The 26,412-nt window shown below is 37.9% G+C and overlaps 1 protein-coding gene across 4 annotated transcripts; it reads right to left on the bottom strand.

Moving 5' to 3' along the window:
* Positions 1 to 1,078: 1,078 nt before the first annotated feature.
* Positions 1,079 to 26,408, bottom strand: LOC137224753 (uncharacterized). 4 transcript variants are annotated; one of them, XM_067737652.1, is made up of 8 exons: positions 26,305 to 26,408; positions 15,081 to 15,202; positions 13,258 to 13,396; positions 10,174 to 10,295; positions 8,149 to 8,259; positions 6,421 to 6,527; positions 2,892 to 2,982; positions 1,079 to 1,391 (listed from the first exon to the last, which is right to left on the bottom strand). In XM_067737652.1, the coding sequence occupies exons 2-8, from the start codon at positions 15,162 to 15,164 to the stop codon at positions 1,275 to 1,277; spliced, it is 771 nt and encodes a 256-aa protein (XP_067593753.1). In that variant the 5' UTR covers positions 15,165 to 15,202; positions 26,305 to 26,408; the 3' UTR covers positions 1,079 to 1,274. The 4 variants fall into 4 exon arrangements, with proteins under 4 accessions (XP_067593753.1, XP_067593737.1, XP_067593732.1 ...); XM_067737636.1 differs by lacking the exon at positions 26,305 to 26,408 and adding an exon at positions 25,899 to 26,118 and having other exon boundaries at positions 2,888 to 2,982; XM_067737631.1 differs by lacking the exon at positions 26,305 to 26,408 and adding an exon at positions 25,899 to 26,118.
* Between the last annotated feature and the right edge of the window lie 4 nt (positions 26,409 to 26,412).

The raw sequence follows: 26,412 nt of genomic DNA, 5'->3' as shown, positions 1-26,412 counted from the left end.
GTTTCTATAGTTTTTTTTTTTTTTTGCAGTACGCGGGCCTCTCACTGCTGTGGCCTCTCCCGTTGTGGAGTACAGGCTCCGGACGCGCAGGCTCAGAGGCCATGGCTCACGGGCCCAGCCACTCCGCGGCACGTGGGATCTTCCCGTACCGGGGTCCCGTACCGGGGCACGAACCCGTGTCTGCTGCATCGGCAGGTGGACTCTCAACCACTGCGACACCAGGGAAGCCCAGTGTTCAAGTTTTGACGTTTCACTGTATTCTTGGGAAAAAAAAAGTTTTGCTTCTCCCGATTTCAAAAGAAAGTCATTACAGAAAAAACGGAAAATTCAGAAAAGTACAGAAAAGAAAAGAATAATAAATTACCAGTAATTGTTCCACCTAGATATAACCTCTATTTATATTTTAGAGGCTATCTTTCTAGTTTTGCTTTTTCCTAGCAACTGCAATTATTTTTTATTTTAGTCCTTGTGCTAGCCTCCTCAGATAAAGCTGTGTACAAGGATCTTACAGAATAGAGATCTAATAAATGGGGTACAGTGTAACCTACCTTCCCCTCCACCCCTCCTTCATAATAGAAACTACTTCTGGTCTTTTGGGGGACCATATCTGGACTTGGTATATAGAGTTAGTGACTAAAGAAGGACACATGTTGGGATTTCCTTGGTGGTCCAGTGGTTAAGACTCCGCACTCCCAATGCAGGGGGCTGGGGTTCGATCCCTGGTCGGGGAACTAGATCCCTCAGGCATGCTGCAACTAAAGGAACTGCATGCTGCAACTAAGACCCGGTGCAGCCAAATAAATAAATAAATTTTTTTTTTTTTAAAAAAAGGGAATTCCCTGGGGGCGCAGTGGATAAGACTCCACGCTCCCATTGCAGGGGGCCCGGGCTCGATCCCTGGTCAGGGAACTAGATCCCACGTGCGTGCTGCAACTAAGAGTTCGCATGCCACAACTAAGGAGCTGGCGAGCCACAACTAAGACCCGGGGCAACCAAATAAATAAATAAAAATTCAAAAAAAAGAAAAGTACACGTTTATATTTTTAACAAAATAAAAGAAACCAGGGGAAAACCAAAATTTTTTCACACAAATATTTTAATAAAATTATCACGCAAAGTTGTATATATACACATACAACTATTTACAAATATGTAAGCATATGTACAAAGACTAGAAAGGAATATACAGAAAAAATATGTGTTAGGATACTGGGGTTCTGTTTCTTTTAAATTATTTTGTAATTATTTTACACTGAGGTAGGACTATTGTAGTGTTAGAGAATCTTGTATAAATGTATTTGTTCAAGAGCTTCCTTGTCAATATCCTTTTCTGGGTATACATCATAGTTCAGTGGTACCTCTTCAACCCAGGGAGATAACTGTATATTAACCTGGAAAAAAAAAGGTCATAAACAAATATGAAAATTGCAGAATGAACCTATTCTCTTGAATTTTGAGAAATCATGACTAAGTAATTGAACACAAAGGATTTTTATTACAATGAGAGGGACTAAGTTCTACATGGTGCCACATAATTCTTCGTCGTACTAAATGGTAAGTTTGTGGATTCAGGGACTTAATTTACCTTGATTTTGGAATTTGAAAGAATAAAGAACATATAGTATAATTATTTTAATGTAAATAGTTTAATAATTAAACCAGCTTAAACAATAAAAGATTAAAACAACAATGGGAGTACACAGAGAAACGGTTCATATACACACAGTGATGGTGCTAAGAGGTTGCACGAGAGGGGGTAATCTCCCTCCATAACCTTTATCAGGCCCTTCCCTTCACACTGCAAATCTGGGTCTCCGGGATACAGAAATTCTGGAGCCACCAATGGATATATCTGTTTAAAGAAGTTTCATTAAATAGGAAAGCAATAACGTTATTCAAGAATTCATATATAAGGGCTCTTTCAAAAATATTTTACTTTGGTAAGTGAAAATCACTGAATTATTTCAATACATATAGATATTATAAACTGGAGAGCACATATTTTAAAAGGTATGTTTTTATGAGTATGGAAAAGTATGGTAGAATCATACCACTCACGGGGTAGGGATCTCATGGGGAGGGAATTAGGTGGGGGGAAACTGGGGAGATCAACATTGTTTCTTTATGTATCTCTGGATTATTTCCCTTGTTATGACAAACATGAAATACTTTTGTAATTTAGATGATTGACAAAAATTTTTAAAGAAGGTATTATTGATGATTGTTTAGTTTTTTAAAGGAAGAAATATATATTTAAATTTGGCAGTGCTTATATGTGAGGAAAGAGATATTAAAGAAAATGATAATATGACTCTGTACTAAGAAATGCCACAGTATCTTTCATCTAGGGATCTCAAAGAGCTTTACAAACATTAATTAACCTTTATAAAAGGGTCAACTTATTGGGCTGAATCTTATTATTAAGTATCAGCCTTATTTTGTACGGAGAATCTGAGGAACATAGAAGCAGTTTGTGCAAGATTCCAAACTTGACCTAGAAGCTCAACTGTGTACAGGATATGGGCCTCCAGTCCACTTACTGATTCTAGAAACCTGAACAGCTCTGTTCCTTTTGTTCTCAGGGAAAAAGTTATGATGTGGGTGTTCTAAGTCTCTTACAAATATTTAATAGCATTTGTTAACCTAAATAAAACTGTAACCCCACAGCTGGAAAAATTGGGGGTGGAGAAGCAAAGGAATCTGTACACTTTCAGAGCTCTTGATGCCAGTGAACAAACCACAAATCAGTTCTTAAGCCATAAGGTTTTGTTATTCTTTCTATCATTGTCACTATATTCAGACAGAATATTTCTAGAATATTTTAACAGCTATCAGAAAAAAGCAGAAGAAAAGTTTTGACAATAAAAATGCTGGGAAAGAGGCTTACATACCTGAAGACTTGAGAGAGAATCTTCAAGGCTTGGCACGGTCACTAATAAGGATCCTCGTTTCCTTACATTATGGCTGATATATTCCCAGGCTCTGTAACACATTCAAAACTTATATGTTATGCTTTACCAGACACTGGATATTTTTTCAAAATGAGGATGACAAAAAAAAATATAGCCCAGGCGATATGTAGAAATCCAGATGGGTAAAAATGTTTGCCAGCAGAAAACAGGACCGCAGCAAGATACTAGAAATTGGTAAATTCAGTTCCTGAAGGGATGTTGGCAAAATTGTGAAGTGACAATACTGAGAGAGATTTAACAAGATGGGGATTAGGGTTAATACAAGGGATTGTGGGTAAGGCCAAAAGGAAGTTTTCAGAACTGATAAAGAAATCAAAGCTGGATCAGCGTTAAAGCCTCTTCAATTCTTTATGAACTGTCAAACTTTCTGCAGAATGGAACAGGGCTGAGGGGTGTGAGTGGGAAAGAGTCATGGAGAAAGGCCACAGAAGCCAGAAAACAAGCAAAGACTAAAATAAGAGTATAACATAGAGATTAGATCTTTTAAAATAATATCAAGAGTGAAATCATACTTTATTTGGCTGTCAGAAATATTCAATGGAAAGAATTCTGGACATTATGGCACCTGAGAAGTTTAATGAGATCAACTAGATTTAAAGCACGATGGCACACCATGTGCACGTATATGTGTCAGAGGGCAGTGTCTGACCAGTTCTGATTAACCTGTAGAGGAGACATGAATGGGATTTCTACACTGTGCATGAGTTTTGACAGTACACCCTGCTATTGGGGAGCAAGGGTCAAGCAATGCAGGGGTGTGCACCCCTTGTAGTGGGGCAGGTGGGCAGCAGTATCATTTGCACTTATTTTAGTTACAGCAATGGTTATTGGGTTTAGTATATTCTGGAGCTTACTAGGCAAAACGATACAAATGTTCTTTTTCTCAGGCTAGATATAAAATCAAGAAGCAGTGTTTGATAATAAATATCACTGTGCTTGGGCTAGAGCTGTTTGTTGTCTTGATGTACTTCCTTAGAAATTATATATTTTACAAGTCTATTTAGTAAGACTGAAGAAGCTGAGTATACTGGCACGGTTGGGCATGGCTCTCAAAATAGCACTTGCTGTTTCTGAGAAGCTGTCATTGTAGTAGTTGTATATGTTTCACCTACTGAAAAAATACAGAGGCACCTTTTAAACAAAGAATTACTCTACTTGCTACAATACAGAATTATATAGGTAAATGATCAATTTTGTCAGAACGATTCCAGTATCATAATGCTTTACTGTATCTTCTAAACTTTCTCCCGTGTACTGTCATTCATGATGAAGGTAATTAACCATGAGAGGCTATCATCTATCTATATTTAGAATTCACTGCATTTGATTAACTTGGAGAAATGACTGAACTAACACATGGTCAGTACCTATTTGGTGAGTCATGCAGAGTTTGTGAATTAATTTTCCAAGATAGTTTTTTTTTGAGATTATTTATTTTTTTTATTTATTATTTTTGGCTGTGTCTGGTCTTAGTTGCGGCATGCGGGCTTCTCTCTAGTTGTGGCGTGCGGGTTTTTCACTGGACCACCAGGGAAGTCCCCCAAGATAGTTTTTAAAACAACCCAAACATGAAAATACTTTCCAGTATCAAGTTAACAGGTAGCATTCATCATTCTTCAGCATTTAAAATCTTCCTATATGAATCTGTGAAGAGTTTAAGGTGTTTTTCTCTTTTAACTTCTTACACAGCATAAACCTAGTATATTTCATTCTCCAACAATTATGTAATGTTTTGACTACAGGTCCTGAACTTCAAAAGGTAAAAAGCTATACATACTTTGTCCACTGGAAATTAAGCTTAAAGAGTGCACTATGATTAAAACAACTTGTTCATGTTGTGTTTCTGGCCTTTAGCCTGTGACCAAAAAATCATCACCCATTCTGGCTGAGCTCTGAGGATATGATTTGCTTTCTGTTGAACTAGTTTCTTTTTAAACTATTTACACTGTTAATTTTGTACTAACCTTAACCTACAAGTAATAGATACGTGTGTGTATGTGTGCGAGAGAGAAAATATAGACAGTAAAGGGGTGGCAGGATAAAGAGGGTTACTCATTCAGGATTCTACTCCATATTAACTGTTTATGGTCTATAATTATGTCTTTTTATTTCTTGCAGTAGAAACCTCACTGATGCACTAACCCAAACGTGTGTAATGCCCTTTCATAGATATGGAAAGGAGGTTTCCTGCATCCAGAGTATACGTATGTCATTATGATAAATAAGTCAGCAAGCCTAACTGACCAGAAAATCAGTGTCTCAGACTACAGAAATTTTCTAATTAGAGGAACCTATAAGTCCTGATGAGAAGTCAGAAAAGCCATCACAGGGAATTCCCTGGTGGTCCAGTGGTTAGGACTCCACACTTACTGCCCAGGGCGTGGGCACAATCCCGGGTCGAGGAACTAAGATCCCACAAGCCCCGCAGAGCAGCCAAAAATTAAAAAAAAAAAAAAGTGATCAGAGATTTGCTAATTTTTCTATTGCTTGAATAGTGGAATAAACTCCAGGAACCTACTATTACCAATTAAGAACGTTTTAAAAATTTGATCATTATTCACTGTTTTCTAGCTGAATATTCTTGTATCTTGTTTTTTTAAAATTTTTATTTATTTATGGCTGAGTTGGGTTTTCCTTGCTGCGTGCGGGCTTTCTCTAGTTGTGGCGAGCGGGGGCTACTCCTCTTCGTTGCAGTACATGGGCTTCTCTTTGTGGTGGCTTCTCTTGTTGAGAAGCACGGGCTCTAGGTGTGTGGGCTTCAGTAGTTGTGGCAGATGGGCTCAGTAGTTGTGGCTCACGGGCTCTAGAGCACAGGCTCAGTAGTGTGGCGCACGGGCTTAGCTGCTCTGCGGCATGTGGGATCTTCCTGGACCAGGGTTCGAACCCGTGTCCCTTGCATTGGCAGGTGGATTCTTAACCACTGTGCCACCAGGGAAGCCCTATATCTTATTTTATAGTCATTTATAGGCACCAGTTAATTCCCATAATTTTGTGATAGGAGAGCATAGGACATGTTTTTTCAAAGAAAAGAAAACTGAGGCAGAAAAGAATAAGTATAAAAACCCACTGGGAATTGATAACTTCTTGCATCCCAGACTGCAAAGCAAATGCTTGGGTCATGAAACCATTTTATAACTACTCAAAATTAGATGTAATATTTACAAGGTTAGACAACTAAAGTTTATTTTTATTTTCATTTAGACATAACACATTTCCTTATTAATATAAACTCCTGACAGTTGAAGTCATTTCTGAGAAGTTTCATATCACTGCTGGGGCCCCGGGTTTGATCCCTGGTTGGGGAACTGAGGTCCCGCAAGCCTCACAGTGTGGCAAAAAATAAACAAATAAATAAAAAATTTAATATGAAAACACTTCTACCAATCCCTTTTCATACTTTGTTAGATGTATTTTAACAACAGATTTCTTGCTTGAATAAATAACGTACCTGGCCTGTTCTGCCTCATTAAGAAAATATTCAAAGACATTATTCATTATAATAACATCAGCATTTTGCAGAAGTGAACCTTGTGTACAGATGTCTGCATGAAGCACCTAAAAAAGAATAAGTTCACGTAAGAGAACAAAGACACCGTATCATATAATCACGTAAGAAATAGCTATTGATTCAATGATGTTGTGAGGCCATATGGGAGATTCACACTTCTTAAAATGGGAGAAAAGTATATTTAATACTACTACCTATGGAAGATACTCAATACCTAATAAAAACCATAAGCTTGTGAAAATTTTGTTTTAGATGGAATCATTTATATAGTTATAATTACACTCTTTTCACTCCCAGTTCAGAGCTTTTTCCATTATATCACTAGTTATTCTGGCTCCATCATCAACTGGATTTGTACATTTGGGTAGTCAGTGTCTTCCTAAATAAATGGAGTAATACATGTCCTGATTCACAGAATCAAATGGGACCATATAAAATTTAAAAAGTAATTTATAAATTGTAAAATGTTAATACAAATATTTTAACTGGCCTTGTCTGACTCTTCATCTAAAATTCACTTGAATATATTATCTATCCAAGAAAGCAAACAAAATAATTTATTGAAAAAACTATATACCTCAAAAAATTAACTTCGACTACAATCAACAAGTCTTGTAGATCACAGGCAAGATAATAAGAGGAAACATGTATTTGCTCAAGAGCAAAGCAAATAACTTTTATTTTAAAAAGGAGAGAAAAGTTTTTTATATCATATGATTTCCTTCCAAAAAAGAACTTAGCCTTACAAATAAATAATATCCAGAATGTTTAAATCTCGATTTCTAATTAAATCAATTTTCCTGTTAGTTATGTGATTCTTATTATGTAAGAGCAGTGTGTTTTTGTTCATTAAATATGGGATAGTGAGAAAAATCCATGAACTTATTATTGGACAATGAATTCTCTTTGATCAATTGCCTCTCAATTTCCAAGATGAGAGAGAAAGAGAAAAAAAAAGGCAAGGATGGAAGGAGGAAGAGAATGAAAAGTTTTCCTTCTATAAGAAAGGGGAAAGCTAGATCCTTAATCTTACTAAGATATGTCTTTCAATATTTGATTGCATTGAACACCAGAGATCCTTAGATACACAATACTTCTGTGCATTGCCATTAGAAGTGTAGGATCACTAGTGAAATGACAAGGATTACTGCATCAACCAAAAAACTTCCTTTCCCCTTTTTTATTTTTCCCCTTACATATAAGAAACAGAAAATTTCTGTCATAGCCCAACCCAGGACATCATTCTCCCATGAACTGCTATTCTGTGGCACCCACAATTCCTATTGAAAGCTTATAAAAAGATAAAAACTGTGAGCATTACTTAACCTTTTTGCTTACTTTCAACATTCAGAGTTTAATTAAATACACTTCTGACCAACATCAAGAGATTCAAAATTAGCGCTACCAAAACTATAGTTGATACGAAGAAAATTAAGAAAAAATTCTACTTTCTAATAAAATTTGGGAGGAAGAGAAAAATGTGAGTGGAACATATTGATAATAATTCAACTTTATTATCAGTGTTTTCAAATATTAAGTTAACTCAATCTGTTTCTACACAACAGCAATCAAGAATAGATTCAAAAAGTGTTTCCAACTCCAATGCAGAAGAAATTTGGCTAAACTATGCTATACAGTGGATAACAGAATAAACATTTAAAAGGGTACCTTTATTCTGTCAGTGAACTGGTACTTTTTTATGACCATTTCCTGCAACTGGCAAAAGTCTCTATTCAATTCTACTCCATATAATTGTGATGCTGAACTGTAAAGATAACCCTGAAATATGAAGATACATTATGATACAAAAGAATTAACTTTTAGTTGTGGGTTTATTTCTACTTGAAATTTTAAAAGTCAAACTTTTTTTTTTTTAAGTCTTTATTGAATTTGTTACAATATTGCTTGTTTTATGTTTTGGTTTTTGGCCACGAGGCATGTGGGATCTTAGCTCCCCAACCAGGGATCGAACCCGCACCCCATGCACTGGAAGGCAAAGTCTTAACCACTGGACCACCAGGGAAGTCCCTAAAAATCAAACTTTTAAAAACAGAATTCAATAAAGTAAAAATAAAGATAAAAAGGAAAGATAAGTAACATTTTATAATTTATGTAAACCAACTTTTAAGAACTTAGACTCTTACTCATCGAGACCTTGATTGTAGTTTATTAATTTCCGTTATTTAAAAGTAATCATATTTTTAAAGATTGATTTCTTACTTTTCCTGATAAAACTGTGCATTCAACAAAGTTGGAAATGAGGAAAGTGATCACATATAGATTCTTTGTTTAATACCCTACTTCCATAATTTCTTGGGAATTTCAGGGGAAAGCAAGAAAGGCATTATTAACCTGTGGGAAATATAATGGAAACTCATGCACAGTCTGACACAAGAGGAGGGTGGCTGGAGGTGTGTCCTGTTTGGCTTTGAGAAGTCAGCCTGGTGTCTGGCAATCCACCAAAGACAACTGGCCATTAGTTAACAAGGATAATCAAGAACTGTCTATATATTATTATGTATCTATTTTGGTTATAATAACAAAAAATAATCTGGAAGGAGAGGTCAAATCATATTCTGAAGACCATTATACATCAACTAACACTTACGTGTAAACTAAATTTATATTCATAGCTCATCATGGATTTTTAGAATATGTTCAATGGAGCATATGTAAGTATTCAAAAAATTTTTGTTGACTGAATCAGTGATGTACTATAGAGGAAAATGACAATATGTCTAAATTCATTAATGCTGCCAAATACCTGCAGAGCCACAATTATTTCAGCTATATACTTTTCTAACAAATAAAAAAATTAACAAGAATGGACAAAATATGGTAAACAAGCATAATCTCTAATGTTCTCCAAACAAAGCCATCTGATAAACTGTACTTTCTATTATGGCTATTTTTCCTAATTGTAGAATAAAAGTCAACACTGAAAAATAAATGAACCATGAAAGAGTTAACTGTTTCTGTTTAGAGCAGGCAGTGATGCTGGGAACTGATAGGGCCTGTTTCTGGCATGAACATCTACTGCTGTTGGCCACATGTTTTAACACATCTGCTAATGACAACCAGAAACCACATTTCAGTTTTTTGATAAAACCATTTAAGAATATTTAAAATGCTCATGATTTGAATTTTTTTAAAAAAGCCACATTGAAGACACAGAAGTCTTTGGATCACAGGATTCGAACTTTGGATCACAGAAAACTAGAGCACGATGTGTCCTGGATATCATTTAGTTTGCTCACTTACAGGTCAGGAACTTGAGGCACAGAGGTGTTCAGGGACTTGCTCATAGCCATAAGCAATTTCCCAGGTCAGGTAAATTTGTCAGTTTTATAAGAGCTCTTATCAAAACTCAGTATACTATACTATTTTAGTACAGTACAGAAAATGGAGTTAGAAGGGCAGTAAGTGAGTGACAGAATAGCAAAGTGTTATGAGGGTCACCTGTTGCTGTTTTGCTGATATTCCTTCACTTGTGTCACAAAGTCAAACTAGTAATGGAAATCAGAGAGCTGGCCTTTGAAAGTCCAAATTTGATACACTATTTTAACCATGTTATTCTGTTACTCTAATGAATAAAGGCCAAGCTGTCACCTTGGATGGTGGCAGGCAAAACTGATGCTAGTAGGAGAAGAAAGTATTTCCAAATGTTGAGTATGTCTACAAGCTGGACTTTACCCCGTAAAGGACGGTGCCAAGCCTGGAGCCAACGTCAACCAAGACCTTTCCCGATAGATCAGGGAGTACATGATGATAAATGAACTTCAATTCCATGAGAGAGAAGGAATGAGAAATAAACCCTGGAGAATTAGAACAGAGTAAACATTAAATTCTGCTTGGGGATTAACAATTCCATTCTGTATTTCTAATTCTTTCACCTGTAAAGTGTATTTCATGCTTTTCTTAATCAATGAAAGCCATTCAGAAGTTATTTAGAAAAAATTAATGTGATAATTTTGTATTCATTCACTCTGAGCTGTATTAGACAAGAACAAATATGAAGTCTCTGACATTTAAAAGGCCTCTAGAGGGAACTCCCTGGTGGTCCAGTGGTTCCACTGCAGGGGGCATGGGTTCCATCCCTGGTCAGGGAACTAAGATCCTACAAGCTGCGCAGCACGGCCAAAATCATCATCATCATCATCATCATCATCAAAGGCCTCAAGAAAACCGCTACTCAGCTGCCTGTCCCTACCCCCATGCTCCTCATTTCCTTCTTGCTGCTGCTTAGGGTGTCCTGGGTTTTCTCCTTCCTCTTCTCCCTCTGACCTGCTGTTCCCAGCAACTGCTTCCTAACTCCCATACCATCTGGCTTTCTCACCCTATCCCAGAGCCAACCACAGGGCTTCCACCTCTTGCGGCATAGACTGTAAACTACCCAATGAATGACCATCTCTGGAGTGGAACAATGTGGCAGCCCTGAGCAACCTAGAGTGTGTTCTGGAGTGCAGGAGAGGGGTGGTATGGAAGGAGGTTAAGACACTCCTAAACTGTTATTTCCTAGTTTAATTGCTACAATTTCTAGTCTCCTAGCCCGCCTTCTCACTCCATTATTTCTGTAATGAATCACCTGGGAGAGCCTGAGTCTGTTTTTTCTGATATGGAGGTAACCCAAAGACTTTCTCTACTGTATGCTACATGACATAATGGTCAGGAAGGGGAGAAACTTTGATCATAACTAATGACTGGTGGCAAAGAAAATGGAAGCAGGCAGGCTAATCCCTTGGAAGAAAATAAAGGATGACTAGGCCTCAGAAGTAACACTGGAGGTGATGGGGTGGAGGGGGGTTGACCACCATAGCCCTTATCTCCTCTCATCCTCACGATCCTCTTTGCCACGTTAGTGCTCCTGCCCTGGGCTCCAGAGTCATCGTTCGTGTCTTGTAGCTGGACAAGCCCCTTTCATATAGGGAATAAGAGGCCCACACGGTGATAGCTTTTTCAGAGTCATTATAGTTATCCAGGCTGATCTGGGTGTCCAGACACGATTTACAATCTGATTTTTACGTGAAAATACATCCTAACCTCCAAATTTTTCTGTGTCAAACATAGCTCTTCTGTAAATTTCTGTACATCAGATCTGATATGGTGTTATTTATAATTCACTTTTTAGTTTTCCCTCTATTGTTCTTTTTCTTTTGGCTGCGTTGGGTCTTTGTTGCTGCATGCAGGCTTTCTCTAGTTGCGTCGAGCAGGGGCTACTCTTCGTTGTGGTGCACAGGCTTCTCACTGTGGTGGCTTCTCTTGTTGCGGAGCACGGGCTCTAGGCGCACGGGCTTCAGTAGTTGTGGCACACGGGCTCAGTAGTTGTGGCACACGGGCTTAGCTGCTCCATGGCATGTGGGATCTTTCTGGACCAGGGATCAAACCCGTGTTCCCTGCATTGGCAGGCGGATTCTTGACCACTGCGCCACCAGGGAAGTCCCTTCTTCTACTGTTCTTGTCTAAGTCCTTTTCTATTCTGTGACTTTCAACTATTTCAAATGGAAAAAAGTACTATCTAAAAATAGAATCTTAAATCAGTAAACCAGGGTAGTTTAATCCCCAACTACAATACAGGTACTATATATTTGTATTAGCAAAATACTACAAATTTGGTAGTAGTTAATTTTCGAGAATAACATTATCTAAGATCAGTAATATGAGCACAATATTACTTATCCCCTCTAAGCAACACCTCTAAATCTAAGTGAGCAGGGAGATTGAAATAGCATGTTTAAATTAATAGCCTAGCCAATAATATCCAGTTTGAACAAAAAATATATTAACAGAAGAGTTAACATCTTAGCAGCATGGAGTCAGTCTAGTTTCCCATTTGAAACACAGGTGCTGCATCTGAGGGACAGAGATGCAGGAGACTGTCACCAGAGTTGTTCTGGGTTATAGACCAAAGATGCTCCATGATGTCAAATCATGGCCTGAATAGACTGTCAAGATTATCTATCTCCATCCTCTGAATCCATGCCCATCCAACAATATCTGATTACTATCTGACTTCTCAAGTAGATGTTTCTATGTGGAGAACGTTTTCAGTCCCCTTGGCAGTTATATTTCTCATTGTAAATAAATCAGCACTATGGTTAAATGTGAATCTCTTTTGAGTATATAAAGTATGAGTCAGTTTCCCTGTATTCATTCACTTCTGATTAGTTGCTGGACCTGAAAAGTCACCTCCAATTAAACATGCTCAGTGAAAAGCAGAAATATCCCCCTGGGAGAGACATGAAGTGGCCTAGCTTCCCTGGACGATGTTTCTATTTAGTTGCCCTGACTGCAATAATTGGTAATGGCTAGGCTGCAGGTTGTCCTTTTGCTTTCCAAAAACAGCGAATGCTTGGGCAAGAATCTGCATACTCGGGACTTCCCTGGTGGCACAGTGGTTAAGAATCCGCCTGCCAATGCAGGGGACATGGGTTCGAGTCCTGGTCCAGGAAGATCCCACATGCTGCAGAGCAAATAAGCCCAGGAGCCACAACTACTGAGCCCGCGTGCCACAACCACTGAAGCCCACGCACCTAGAGCCTGTGCTCCGCAACAAGAGAAGCCACCACGATGAGAAGCCCGCACACCACAATGTAGAGTAGCTCCCGCTCGACGCAACTAGAGAAAGCCCACGTGCAGCAATGAAGACCCAATGCAGCCAAAAATAAATTAAAAAATTAAAAAATAAAAATTAAAGATATTAAAAAAAAATCTGCATACTCATGACATGTAAGGAAAAGTATACACGAAGTCATCAGGTTTGCAGGCTTGAGTGCCCACCTAAAGGCGCCGTCTGGTGTGAGCCGCACACCATACAGTAGTATCTGCTCATTTTTCCTTCCTCACATAATGAATCAATAAAGTCTTCATCATAAAGGAATGCATCAACGTGAACTGTGGGTTCTGGCTGCTGCTGTATCTGGTGGAGAGAAGAAAAACATCAAAAGAAACAAAGTACAAAGAAGTCTCTTTTTATTGCTAAATAAGGCAAAACATCAGTGGTTCATATGCTAAAATTCTGAGAGCAACGACAAGGTCCAGGAAGACAAGTTTTGATTATGGAAGTCAGCAACTCTGCTCTGCTTTTGTTTCATTTTTCAGACACTAGCAACTTGTTATTTGACATGTCATGATGCAAAACATGGCTATGAGAAATAGATGAAAATTTTAGATGAAAGGAGTATTTTGAGACCATCTTGTCCATCCTAAGTAGTATATTTTACAAATAAAGAAAGTGATACCCAGAGAGATTTCTCCCAAGAAATGACACTAGTTAGTTAAGAGCGGGAAGAACTGAAACTAATATCAGGTCTTCTGAGTCCTACATGTCAGCGACTTACCCATCAAAATACTTAGCAAGTAATCTTTGCCCAGAAGCAAAGTTTTCAAATAATAACAATGTTAGTAAAACTCCATGCTTACAAATAATAGCACTTTATTAATACTGGTGGTACATGATATAATAGCAAGCAGCTACAGAGAAAAATATGTCTGATTCCTTCTACTTTAACACTAAATAAAGAATCAACCTATCTACTTGGAAATCTACAAAATTATATCTACATCTATACACACACACACACACATATATAAGTATATAAAATGTATGATATATGTATGATATGATATACATATGATATATGTATCATAAAGTATACATATATACTTTATATATGTATAAGTATATAAAATGTATGAACATATACAAGAACATATACAAGAACAGAAAGAAACAAAGGAAGAGAAAAACAGTTTGTTGGGATGGGGGATTGTGGGTCCACCATTAACATGCAATGAATACTTTTTTGTCTCTTTATATATTGTGTTATATCATGAGACTGCTAAGATTGTTTTATTAATAACATCCAAACTGTATTACAAATATTGCTCTCAGTTTTTATACGACCCACTATTTTCCTCCTGTAAATGACTGGATGTTTACTAAGATTTACTGAGTGCTCACAATGTGCACAGAACTACCAAAAATGTACAGGATTTAGTACCTCTGCTCAGGAATTTACATGCTGAAAAACCACATGAAGCGCTGCTACTTTCAGATTAGTGGGGGAAGAAGAAATTATTATTCTTAGTTTTGCTTTAGGAAACAGTATTCATAGCATATGTATCCCATAAGAGTTGGGCTTTGAAGGTACTTGAAATGAGGGGCTTGTCAGGAGAAGAAAAGTGAGAATTCTAGGAATAAAGGAATAAAAGAAGCAAAAATTGTGTAACGCAAAAGTAGGAGAAGGAAACAAAGGGGTGAACTTCACCCTTGATAAAAGCCACGGAAGTGGAACAGGGCAAAGAAAACCAGGACAATGGTGTAGGCAGGGACAGATTAATGTCGTGCCTTGATTTTGGGGGTGGGGGTGGGGGTGGGGGGTTGAGTGCTTGGCAAACAGGACACCCTCAAAAAACATCTGTTGAATGAATGGTACTAGGGAGCCTGAAGGTTACAGACTCAAAAGAATTGGGGACATGATTGAAGCACCAAACGAAAAAGCAGAATTCAGGACTGATTAGACTGGAAAGGCTAATGGGGTTAGGGGAGAATAGGAGAATCCTCAAGTAGCACTAAGAGGAAATTAATTTAACGTATTTACTTTTTGGAGGGCTAGATGTTCTGAGGAAAGCATGGTTTCTAGAGGTAAGCAATTCCGAAGGTCTTCTGCTATGTTTTTCAACATAATGTCATTATTGTCTTGAATGAATTCATCAAAATCTCCTGTAAAAAAAAAACAAAAAAAACCAGATATAGCTTTTATGGATGTACTCATACCTAGACTAAGTGATTACAATGGGTGGATATTTTCCATCAGATAGCATCAATTTATAACAATAAATAAACTTTCTAACCAATGAAATATTTCAATTTTAACAAATGTTCCATTGAAAACACTGAGTTTTTCCTTTTTCCAAACTGCTTGAAAATATAAAACTTGACTATTTCAGCCTGTTATAGAACAACAAAGGCATGTAAAAAATATGTAGTACTTTTACTTCTTTATTTTTACTTAAGGAAAGTACTGCTATTAGTTTTTAGGGTCTTAAACTTACCAGTAAGTAGTCAAATATTCCTTGTGTGACCATATAGATCTTACAAGTTTAGGAGGCATCACACAGGGATTACTAAGAATATAACTTTAATCCGAGTATCTCTGCCTCCAATAAAATGTACTCAAGACTTCGGATAACAAGAACTAACAGATGGCACCAACTATAGAATAAACTTTATAAGAATCATGTTTCTCCACTGCATTTGAACAGCAGATAAAATGATCATTAAAACAGCACATTTCTGATGGCTGTGGCCTACCTTTGGATAATCTGGCAAAAAGGGAAGTGTGCGTGCATGCCGATGTATATAGCAATTAAGATGGAGAAGGTAAGAGACTGACGGTGAATCCAGGTGAGGGTATAAAAGTGGTGTTCATTGTTCTGTTTTTTCACCTTATCTGTGTGTTTATAAATTTTTTTAAATTGGCTCTACAAAAGTATGATTTCTAAGCAGCTCATATAATTTTAACTAGAATGTGACTTATCTGGAAGTAAAATATTCTAAAAGTTAGCTACAGCCTGAATGCCAAATATAGACTGGAAAGGACTACTAATGAAAACATTTTACCTTTTTCTTAAAAGACTTATATTGAATTCTTGCTAGAGTAAAAGGACCTCGAAGGGGTTGTGTTTTTCTTACTGTTTTAAAACAGCTATAGAAGGAAAACAAGGAGATTCTGAAGAAAATATCATCCATCTCCACATCTCGCCCCCCAAATCTTTGGTTGTTTTTAAATAAGTTCATGATTTCCTTCTTAAACATAATAATTCTTGTGTTGGGTCAGAATGCAATTTTCATGTCACAAACAACAATTAAAATTTAGATAATATTTTCTAGTTTGCAAAGTTCTTTCACATAGAAACTAGGTCATTTAAGTATTATAACATTCATGTAAGGAAGACAAAGCAAGATTACATTCTCTGATTTACAGAGGAGGTAACTGAGTCTTTGAAGGTTAAATGAACTGTGAAAAGTTACAAGGCAGGCCAACAGCAGCACAAGAAGCAAACCTAGGTTTTTTGCTTCTAAATAAAGCTACTCTTCTTTTTCACTTTTTCCACTGTTTCCCTACGTACAGAGGTTCTTTCTCTGTATAACTTCCTTTTGAGCAATAGTAGTTAACATGAAGATACTGATATATTATTTGGCTCCCTGAACTAATGTAGAAAGGCCTTTTAGCTCTTTTTTCTTTCCTCACCTATCTAGTATAATGATCTAAGCTGTTGCTTCAAATTATTTCTCGAAGGATGCAAAATATAAATTATAGAGAAATGAAAATACTATGAAGATTCGTTCCAAATTGTTTTAGGTGGAACTTAAATAGCACCTATGATGCATTTTTTAAAAAACTGGCCTTTTAAAAACTGTTTTCTTAAAATCTAATTAAATTTTCTCAAGGTGTTAATTAATACCTAACATCTGCTTAGCTTCTCTCTGTAGATGGGAAACTGTCTAGAAGCCTCTATGACTTGCATTTAATTCTAATAATATTACTCACACCATTGATTCTTGGCAAGTTCTCTCAATTTGTAAATGGTATATAACTGAAGAAGCCAATAAAAATCTCATTATACCAAATTAAGATATCTCATAGCCCAACTTCTTTGGATTTAATTCTGTAACATAAACAACCATGTTAGGAAAACATAGTTTTCATGTGGGTCAGCCTTATAAGGGTCTTATAGTGGAAAGGGAACTTAATTACGAACTATTACCAAATGGCAGAATCCATCCATGCATCTCTGACATATGACTGTTTTTCAGTCCTCACCTGAACACATTCGGGAAGTGCATTTCTTCCATGTGCTGAGCCAGAATCTACCTTTCCATAACAGCTCATTTTTCTAATTTCAGCTCGAGAGGAATAATCATCTTTAATGCTATTGCTATACGGCATTTATTGAATGAGCACTTTTAAGGCATGCTAAATTTTGTGCAGTGCTTTTCAAACAGTCATTTAATCCTCAGAATCCTATATGTGGTGCTATTATCACTTCTATTTTATAACAAAAGAAGAATGTGAGGTCAGAATTTAAGTTACTGGCCAGAAAGTGGTAGAGTTGGAATTTGAATGTAGGTCTAACTCTGAACTCTTAGTTACTATACCATACAGTCTCTCTAAGGGAGCTCAGAAGGCAGCTGGCTAGTAAGAGCTCCCCTATCACTGACTTAGCCTTCTCTTCTCCCTAGCTCTGACCACGGTTCCTCATATATTGTGGGAACCATATCCACTGCCATCTGGTTGCCATCTTCTGGACTTGTTCAACAGCCCCTTTAAATGTGGCCCTGGAACTGAACTCAATTTGGCAATTTAGTTCTCTAATCCATGACTACCTTAGCTTATTTTCCACTTCTATCACTTTGTAGTGTCTAGGGCTCTGATTGCTGCTGCTACTGGATTATTAATAGACTTGGAAGGGGTGGTGGTGGTGAACCATCTAAACAGTCATATGTGAAGATCAAGGGAGCTGGAGAAATGAAAGATGGGAAGGGCTGCAAATTCTGAACCATCACAATAGATTTCCCGCTGTCTCCCTAGTTAAATATGTTTATTTGGGAGTTAATCCCCCAATTAATGTAAGCATCACCAGGCAAGATGAGAGATATTATGAAATTGTGTGTTAAATTACTCAGTCATTTTAAAAAGGCAGTATTAAGTGAAGACTCATTCCCAAGGATACCAGGAGAAAATGAGAACTGACACCTCTTATCCTGGACAACAAACTCTGATTCAACTACATTCAAGGGTAAAAAGAGATTCCTTCAGTTACAGCAGTGATTCTTCACCATGGTCCTAGTTAACAGGATCCACATATGGGCTTTATGTGGTCCATAAAAGGCCTAAAGTTGCATGCTTGGTTGTATACATAAATATGTATAGTTTTCTAGGAAGAAAATTCTCAAAAGATCTTTCATAATAATAGTTAATATTTGTTGAGCACTGTATGTAAGGCACTGTGGAAATTTTTAGCTCAAGAAGGCTAAAATTAATTTCATTATCTGTAGTGGTTGGCAAATAACTTCTGAAAAGAAGGGCAAGACATTTTTGCCCTAATAATGGCTATAAAACAGGTGGGAAAGGCATGATATGATAGGATATTACTGCAGTGTGTAAAACTGGAATTCATTAACATTCTATCATCATAAGTATTTGTTATTAAAATTAAATTCCTTAAAACATTATTTTAAAAGGCTGTGTAATATTCCACCATATGTATATTACTTAACCGTTCAGTCCTACTACTATACATTTAGATACAATTATAACTGAAAAATTGGGAACACTGCAACTAACATTTTGGCATACATCATCTCTTTGTATTTATTTCCTTACTATGAATTCTTAGAAGTAGAAGAACTTAAACATTTTAAAGGCTTTTGCTACATATTGTCAAATTTCTTTCCTGAAAGATTATACCAATTTAATCTATCAGAAAAGAATAAGAATATGTGTTTCATTAAAGCCTTATAGCATTGAATAGTACCATAAAAACAAACTTTGTTGTTTTAATTTGCATTTCTTTAATTACAAGTGAGACTGAACATCTTTTAACATGTGTAATAGCTATTTCAGAATGTGTGGTAACAGTACGTTGCTTGGAAAAAGTTAAAGAAAGGTGTTAATCAGTTGCCTAAGGACAGTAAGATTTTTCTCAAATTACATATGTAGGTGGGAAGGGAGTGGAGAAAGAAGAGCTTCACTAAAGAGCAAAATTCATTCTTTAAAAATTTCCTACTTATATTTAATTAAATACAGGGGGACAGAGAAGTCACCAAAGCTGACAGTATATGAATCAAACCCCACTTTTTACATCTAGTCAGGTATCAAGTCCTATCACTTTCTCTTTTGAATCCACTTCCTCTTTATTACCGCTTCAAATACCTCATAGGCACAGGCACCACCTCACATTTAGAATACCAGAACAAACTCACAATTAGCTCCTGAATTATCAGTTTCCCCCCAATATAAGATATCCTGCACACCGATTTTAAACTAATCTTGCTTCAACTTCACTTTGTGTCACTCCTTCCCCTTACAATTTTGGGATAGCTTTTCACTTTTCAACATATGAAGTGTCACTCTAGACTTTCAAGGCCCTCTATATCATCAGAGTCTAACCATCCTATTTTCTATTCTCATTACTCTCTAACATAACTTCTGCTTAAGATGTGCAAATCTCCTCAGCTGTTTTCCATACTCCTTCCTGTTCATACTCTATGACCCTGCCTTTTGCAATAAGGCCCTGCTCAAGTTACTTCATCTCCATGAAGTCTTACGTTCAAACTCTGGCCTTAACTCACCCATATCCTTACTTCTAATGACTTACAATACATAATTAAACATTGGGTTATATATTTCCTATTATTCATTCATATCTAATATTACTCTGAAGTTCTTATTCAAATTTTAAAAATTTACTGAGGGGACTTCTGGTCCTAGACAAGATGGCTACTTCCCTCTTTTCCCCCTGCTCTTCCCCTCTAAATACAATGAAGTACCCTGGAAATAAATCAACAGGCAACCATAAAGGACTCTGAAAGCTAGAAAAAAGGTAAACTGTCTAGGGACCTGAGGATTTAAGGAAGGAGGGTCACCACGGTGAATTCCCTCCTGAGTTTTCCTTTTATCTTCCATGTAGCCTGGACTGGGCCCTGGAGAGGCCTGCATCCCAGAACTACCAACAGCCAGATTGAAAAAAAAGAACAAAACAAAAACTAAGAAAAGCCTGCTCTCTCTCACCAAAGACTGTAAAGGGGAAGAACAACAGAGACGTACTGGGGAGCCCTAATCCCTAGTCCACACCTGGGGCAGTGGCAGGCTATCTGGTAATGACAGGGGAGGCTGTTGTCCTCAGGCCCTCTACCCAGCAGGATAGAGACCCAGGCCTGAGGTCTCCCAGCCTTCTGCCCAGTGGCCAAGAGCAAACCAGGCCCTGTACTGCTTGTCCCCTACTCCCACTGGTGGAAGGTAAGCTCAGTGACATAGGGTGATCCAAGAAACTGTCCTTCTCCATGCAGGCAACACCACCATAGACTGAGCAGGAGCCCCAGCAGTTTCAAGGAATGAAGCAGACCTGAATAGCACTGCAAGGGCACTGAAAACTAAGTTGTTATCAGAGCTACAGCCCACAAAAGCAGGCCAGAACCAACAGGTTAAACTTAAGCAGGGTAACTGCCTACTAAGATAGAAGATTTGAATAGGATCAAGTCAGCATAATATCTAAAATATCCAGGATAAAATCAAAATTACCCTAGCATACAATCAGAATATCCAGGATACAATGGAAAATCATTTATACCAAGAACAGGAAGTCATAATTTGAATCTGGCAATCTAGATGCTAACATGTAAATTAATCAGAAATTTGGATGATCAGACAAGGCTTTTAAAGCAAACTCCATAATAAAAATGCTTCAATAAGCAGTTAAGAATTATCCTGTAACAAGTGAAAAAAATAGAAAATCTCAGCAAAGAAGTAGAAGTCATAGAAAAAAAAATAGAAACTATAAAACTGAACAAACAACAACAACAACACAAAAACACTTGCTGAATGGGTTCAGTAGTAGAGATGACAGAGGATAGAATCAGTAAACTTGAGTTGACAGATCTATAAAATTTATTCCATCTGAACAACAGAGATAAAATAGACAGAAAAAAAAAAAACTGAACAGAGCCTTAAGGATTTGTGGAATAACAAAGATCAAACATTAGTGTCAGAGCTCCAGACATAGGGAAAAAAGTGTGGGGCTGAAAAGTATTTGAAGAAATATAGCTAAAAACTCCCCAAATTTGGTTAAAGACATAAACCTACAGATATAAGAAGCCAAGCAAACTCCAAATATGATAGACCCAAAGAAATCCACATAAGAACATACCATAAACTTCTAAAAACAAAAAAGAGACAAAGAACAAATCTTAAAAGAAGCAAAGAGAAATGATTCACTCCCTGTAGGGAAACACCAATTCAAACAGTGAATTTTTCATCTGAAACCATGGGAGCAGACTTCCCTGGTGGCACAGTGGTTAAGAATCTGCCTGCCAATGCAGGGGACACAGGTTCAACCCCTGGCCCAGGAAGATCTCACATGCCATGGAGCAACTAAACCCATGTGCCACAACTACTGAGCCTGGGCTCTAGAGCCCACATGCCACAACTACTGAAGCCCACGCGCCCTAGAGCCCGTGCTCCACAACAAGAGAAGCCACCGCAATGAGAAGCCCGCACACCACAACAAAGAGTAGCCCCCACTCACTGCAACTAGAGAAAGCTCATGCGCAGCAACGAAGACCCAATGCAGCCAAAGAAAAACCCCCAAACCCCCCCCAAACAAAAAAAAAAACCCAAAAAACAAAACAAAAGAAATAAAAAACCAAAAACTAAACCAAAACAAACAAACAAAAAAGCCATGGGAGCCAGAAGATTACAAAATTTTTCAAATGCTAGAAAAAAAGGACCACAAACTGTAAATTTTATATCTGATGAAATTATCCTTCAGGAATGGAGAAGTAAAGAAAACCTCAGATGCAGAAAAACTAAGAATTTGTTGCCAGCAGACCTACCCTTAAAGAACTGGTAGAGGAAACTCTCCAACAGAAAGGAAATAGCAGAAGAAGGCTTGGAACTTCAGAAAGGAAAGAACACAACAGAATGGGTAAAAACAGAGTAAATTCATTACACTATCTTTCTCTTCATTAGTTTCTTAAACCATATTTGATGGTTAAATCAAAATTTATAAAACCATCTGTAATAGTGCTCAATGTATATAGAGGAAATACATAAAATAATCATATTTTTAAAGTGGGGGAGGGTAAAGGGACCTACATGAAAGTAAGATTTCAATACTTCATTCTAGTGTTAAAACATTGATACCAGTAGATGGTGATGTTACATATGTATACTGTAATAGAGTAACCACAAAGAAAACTATACAAAGAGAGAAACTCAGAAACACTATAAACAAGAACAGAATTCTAAAACTGTTCCATTTACCCACAGGAAGGCAAGAGGAGATAAGAAATTGAGAAACAGAAGGATCAAACAGGAAACAAGAGATTGGAAAATCTGTAAGTTATGTGGCTACTTCCTCAGTGGTAATAGCAATATAATATAGAACTGCAGTAGTATGCTGTTCGACAAATGTAACTAGATCCCAGGCTTTGCTTTTTAGATTTGTCGGAATTTCAAAGAAACTCTAACAACTCTGTAGCTGCTGTTCAGCAACAGGTTCAATTCTGCTCAATGAAGATGTATTTAAAATACAGGAAACAGGGCTTCCCTGGTGACGCAGTGGTTGAGAGTCCGCCTGCCGATGCAGGGGACATGGGTTCGTGCCCCGGTCTGGGAAGATCCCACATGCCGTGGAGCGGCTGGGCCCGTGAGCCATGGCCGCTGAGCCTGTGCGTCCGGAGCCTGTGCTCCACAATGGGAGAGGCCACAACAGTGAGAGGCCCGCGTACCGCAAAAAAAAAAATAAAAAAATAAAAAAATAAAATAAAATACAGGAAACAGAAAAGCTTCTAGTCACCTACTATTAACTTCTTTAAGCATTTAAATATTTTCTTGATTATTTTATTATTTTCTTATACACACCTTAATTTTCTATCCTTTATAATGTGATTCTTTTTTTTTTTTAAAGCAGATTTACATAGACTTTTTTTTTTTTTTGCAGCACGCGGGCCTCTCACTGTGTGGCCTCTCCCGTTGCGGAGCACAGGCTCCGGACGCGCAGGCTCAGTGGCCATGGCTCATGGGCCTAGCCGCTCCGCGGCATGTGGGATCTTCCCGGACTGGGGCACGAACCCGTGTCCCCTGTATCGGCAGGCGGACTCTCAACCACTGTGCCACCAGGGAAGCCCTATAACTTGATTCTTAATAGAAATTTTTATGAGTTGTTGGTTTGACATCCTCATTTGTATTTGCATACTCAGGAAAAATTCAGAGGCTTCAGAATGGTGTTTGTTAACAGACAGCTGTTAACAAAATGTAATTTTTAATATGCCTATTGGGGACCTCACATACAGTTTGGCTCTCGATCAAGAGTCCACTATATACATATACAAGAAGTACAAAAGAACAGATGCTCTGCCACAAGATTAGAATCAATGAGCTGAAGTCCTGCTGTATTTTTTACTCCTTTTATTTATTTGAGGGGGGAGTTGTCTTTGTGTGCTTTGTCCCTCAGACTTTTTTCATCCTTCTTTACTGGTGCTCATTTGTTTTCTAGACTTTGGCCTAAGCGGTACCAAGGTAAATACAGGCTCTATCTTTATTTTTTCTATATCTTCAGTTTATATCATACTTTGACATGTGCTTGCCTCTGTCCTGGTCCAAGCTTCTGGTTCTATCAGCCTGATCCCAAATGACCTCAGGTCTTGGTATGATAATCCCACTATTCCTTCAGAGACCAAGAATATTATTCTTCCTTTTGTGATTTTTACCTGTTAGCAATATGTAGATTTTTTTCAGTTTCAGTAAACTCTGTGAAACTCAAAACCAAAATCATGCCTATTATTATCTCTTGCTATTCCATTAAATGGTATAAAAATTCAAGGAGAGTTATAATTATCAAAGGTCTAAGCAAATGTCATACAAGTAAGACATTATGCGATAATTTTTTTCCTGGAAGAAGGAAGTTAATTAGGAAAATGAAAAATTGTTGATTGGAAGAATCTTTTGTGCTGTATTTCATAAAAAAGTACACTATAAGTGTCAGTTTGGGAAGATGAGAATGTTCTGGAGGCAGATGGTGATGACGGTTGCACAAAGTAAATGTATTGTACTTAATGTACACTTAAAAATGGTTAAAATGGTATATCTTGTATTATGTATATATTACCACATACAAAACGTATACCAGTAAATTACACTACTTTTAAAGATTCATATTAAAACATACTCCTTCATTTTAAGCTAAGTGACACTCTCATTTCTTAAAATATTCATGTAATAAACATTCTTCAGAAACTCAGTTTGTGTTCTAAATTGCTTAACAAATTGCTTGAGCTTCTCTACTACAGGATCGGCTGGAGAAAGGCACAGAATGTGGTGTTAGTAAAAGTAAAAACATCTTCTTTAGCCAATGGTATTGGGTCTTCTTGTTTACAAAATCATCATACAAAACACGCTTTCAACGAGTTTGAAAAATGGAGTCTCAACTGATGCCTCTAAAACTGGAGATTTAGATTACAAATGGCTCCACAAAACTGAAATCTTGAGGGCAAGGATGTTTTAGTAATGGTGCAATTGCCAGAACCAGGCAATAGATGGCATTTTTGTAGGCACCCAGGGCTTTTGGAATAAAGTATCTCGTAGATTCCCACCTTGAATCTCGTCTGTGTGTATAAATATGAAGCTAGCTCTTTGGTTTTCTCTACTTTCCAGGCTAAATCTCACTACCAGATGTCTAAGTTAATTTTAGTTTGGCATCTTATCTAAAATGATCCTCCAAAATGAGTAGTAGTAGTAGTAGTAGTAATAACAATAATGATAATACCCAAATTGACTCTAACATCACAAAGAGAGAAAGTTCTAGGAAGAACCTCACGGATGGAAGTCTAAAATTGGGAGTCATCAGCAAACAGGAATATTTCAAGTCATGAGTCTAGATGAAAATAAACATGGAAATCAACGTTTAGGGGTACAGAAGCAGAGCATGGTTTGGAATAGTTCTCCAACAAGCAATATCCTATCCTCTTGTGCTTTCACCAGGCTTCACTTTGCCAAAACAGATCTATCCCATTCTTCAATAACTCGACCTAATTACCACATTTCCTCGATTCTTACTTGTACTTTTTTAGTATTACTATCATTGAAAATCAAACTCCTGTCCTCCCCTCCCCCTTTTCTCCCTCTCCCCACCCCGGAACACCTGCTATTAAATTGATGGCCCATTTTACAATTGAGAAAATAAATGCACTAGCTACATGTGATTTTGCCTACAGGGTAAAAACTTCCAGCTCTACAGCCTGAAACTTCTCTTGCAAAGGGCTTTTTCAGGTAGTATCCTACTGGTCGTCCCAAATTTGTGGGAGTAATGGGGAGGAGGGCTAACCCATCACCCCGCCACCCCCCCCCTTTTTTTTTCCTTCAGAGAAGAGGTTAGACACAAGGCGGCTGTAGCCGCTTGTCTGAAGTCTGTAGCGGAATCACAAACCCAGAGCCAGGTCCTCCTGCACCAATCCTAAACTGGATTCTTAAACTGACAAAAGTTTGCGATGTGCCCCCCTTCAACCCGATCCGTAGCAGAGCAGAGACCAGCACAGCTACCCTATGGAACGTTTCTGGCCTCACCCTAAGTCCCCAAGGTCAACGCCCACAGCATATTCTTGCCCCAACCGTCTGACTCTGGCTCTGATCGCTTACGGGTAGTTCTCATCCACTGGAGCAGAGCTGGGAGGTCTGCTGGAGCCACCGTACGGAGTAGATGCAGTACTGCTTGCCGAGCTGAGCGGAATTCCATGTTGGAGGAAAAAGCAGAGCAGGGGAAGGTTCGCACTGCGCACGCGTAGGCGTAGGCAGAGGCGGGTCCAGACACCTGATTCGACCCGGGGTGGAACCCGCCTCCCTTGGCTGCTAAAGTCCTAAGCCCCGCCCCCTCTTTGGAGTTCTCACTGGCTCCCGGGAATTCCTACACGCAGACATCCCTACACCCCCATCTCTCTCCGCTGGTGGTGCTCAGCCAAGTCATTTTTTTCTTAAGGTGGCGCCTGGAGGCTGGACTTCTTTCCTGAGATCGCATCCCTAGAGAGCTTCCTATCTTAATACTAACTTTAATGCCGCAGTTATTGAGCGATAGAAAACGAATGTCAAAAGCCAGTCAAAGCAAAGAAACATCTCAATAAACGCTTTCGGTAAACGCACTGAAGGAACGCGGCGG

The sequence above is a fragment of the Pseudorca crassidens genome, chromosome 1 (genome assembly GCF_039906515.1).
Source record: "Pseudorca crassidens isolate mPseCra1 chromosome 1, mPseCra1.hap1, whole genome shotgun sequence".
NCBI classification, from domain to species: domain Eukaryota; kingdom Metazoa; phylum Chordata; class Mammalia; order Artiodactyla; family Delphinidae; genus Pseudorca; species Pseudorca crassidens.
The sequence above is the reverse complement of the archived record's forward strand: the minus strand, read 5'-3'. Positions and strand labels throughout refer to the sequence as shown.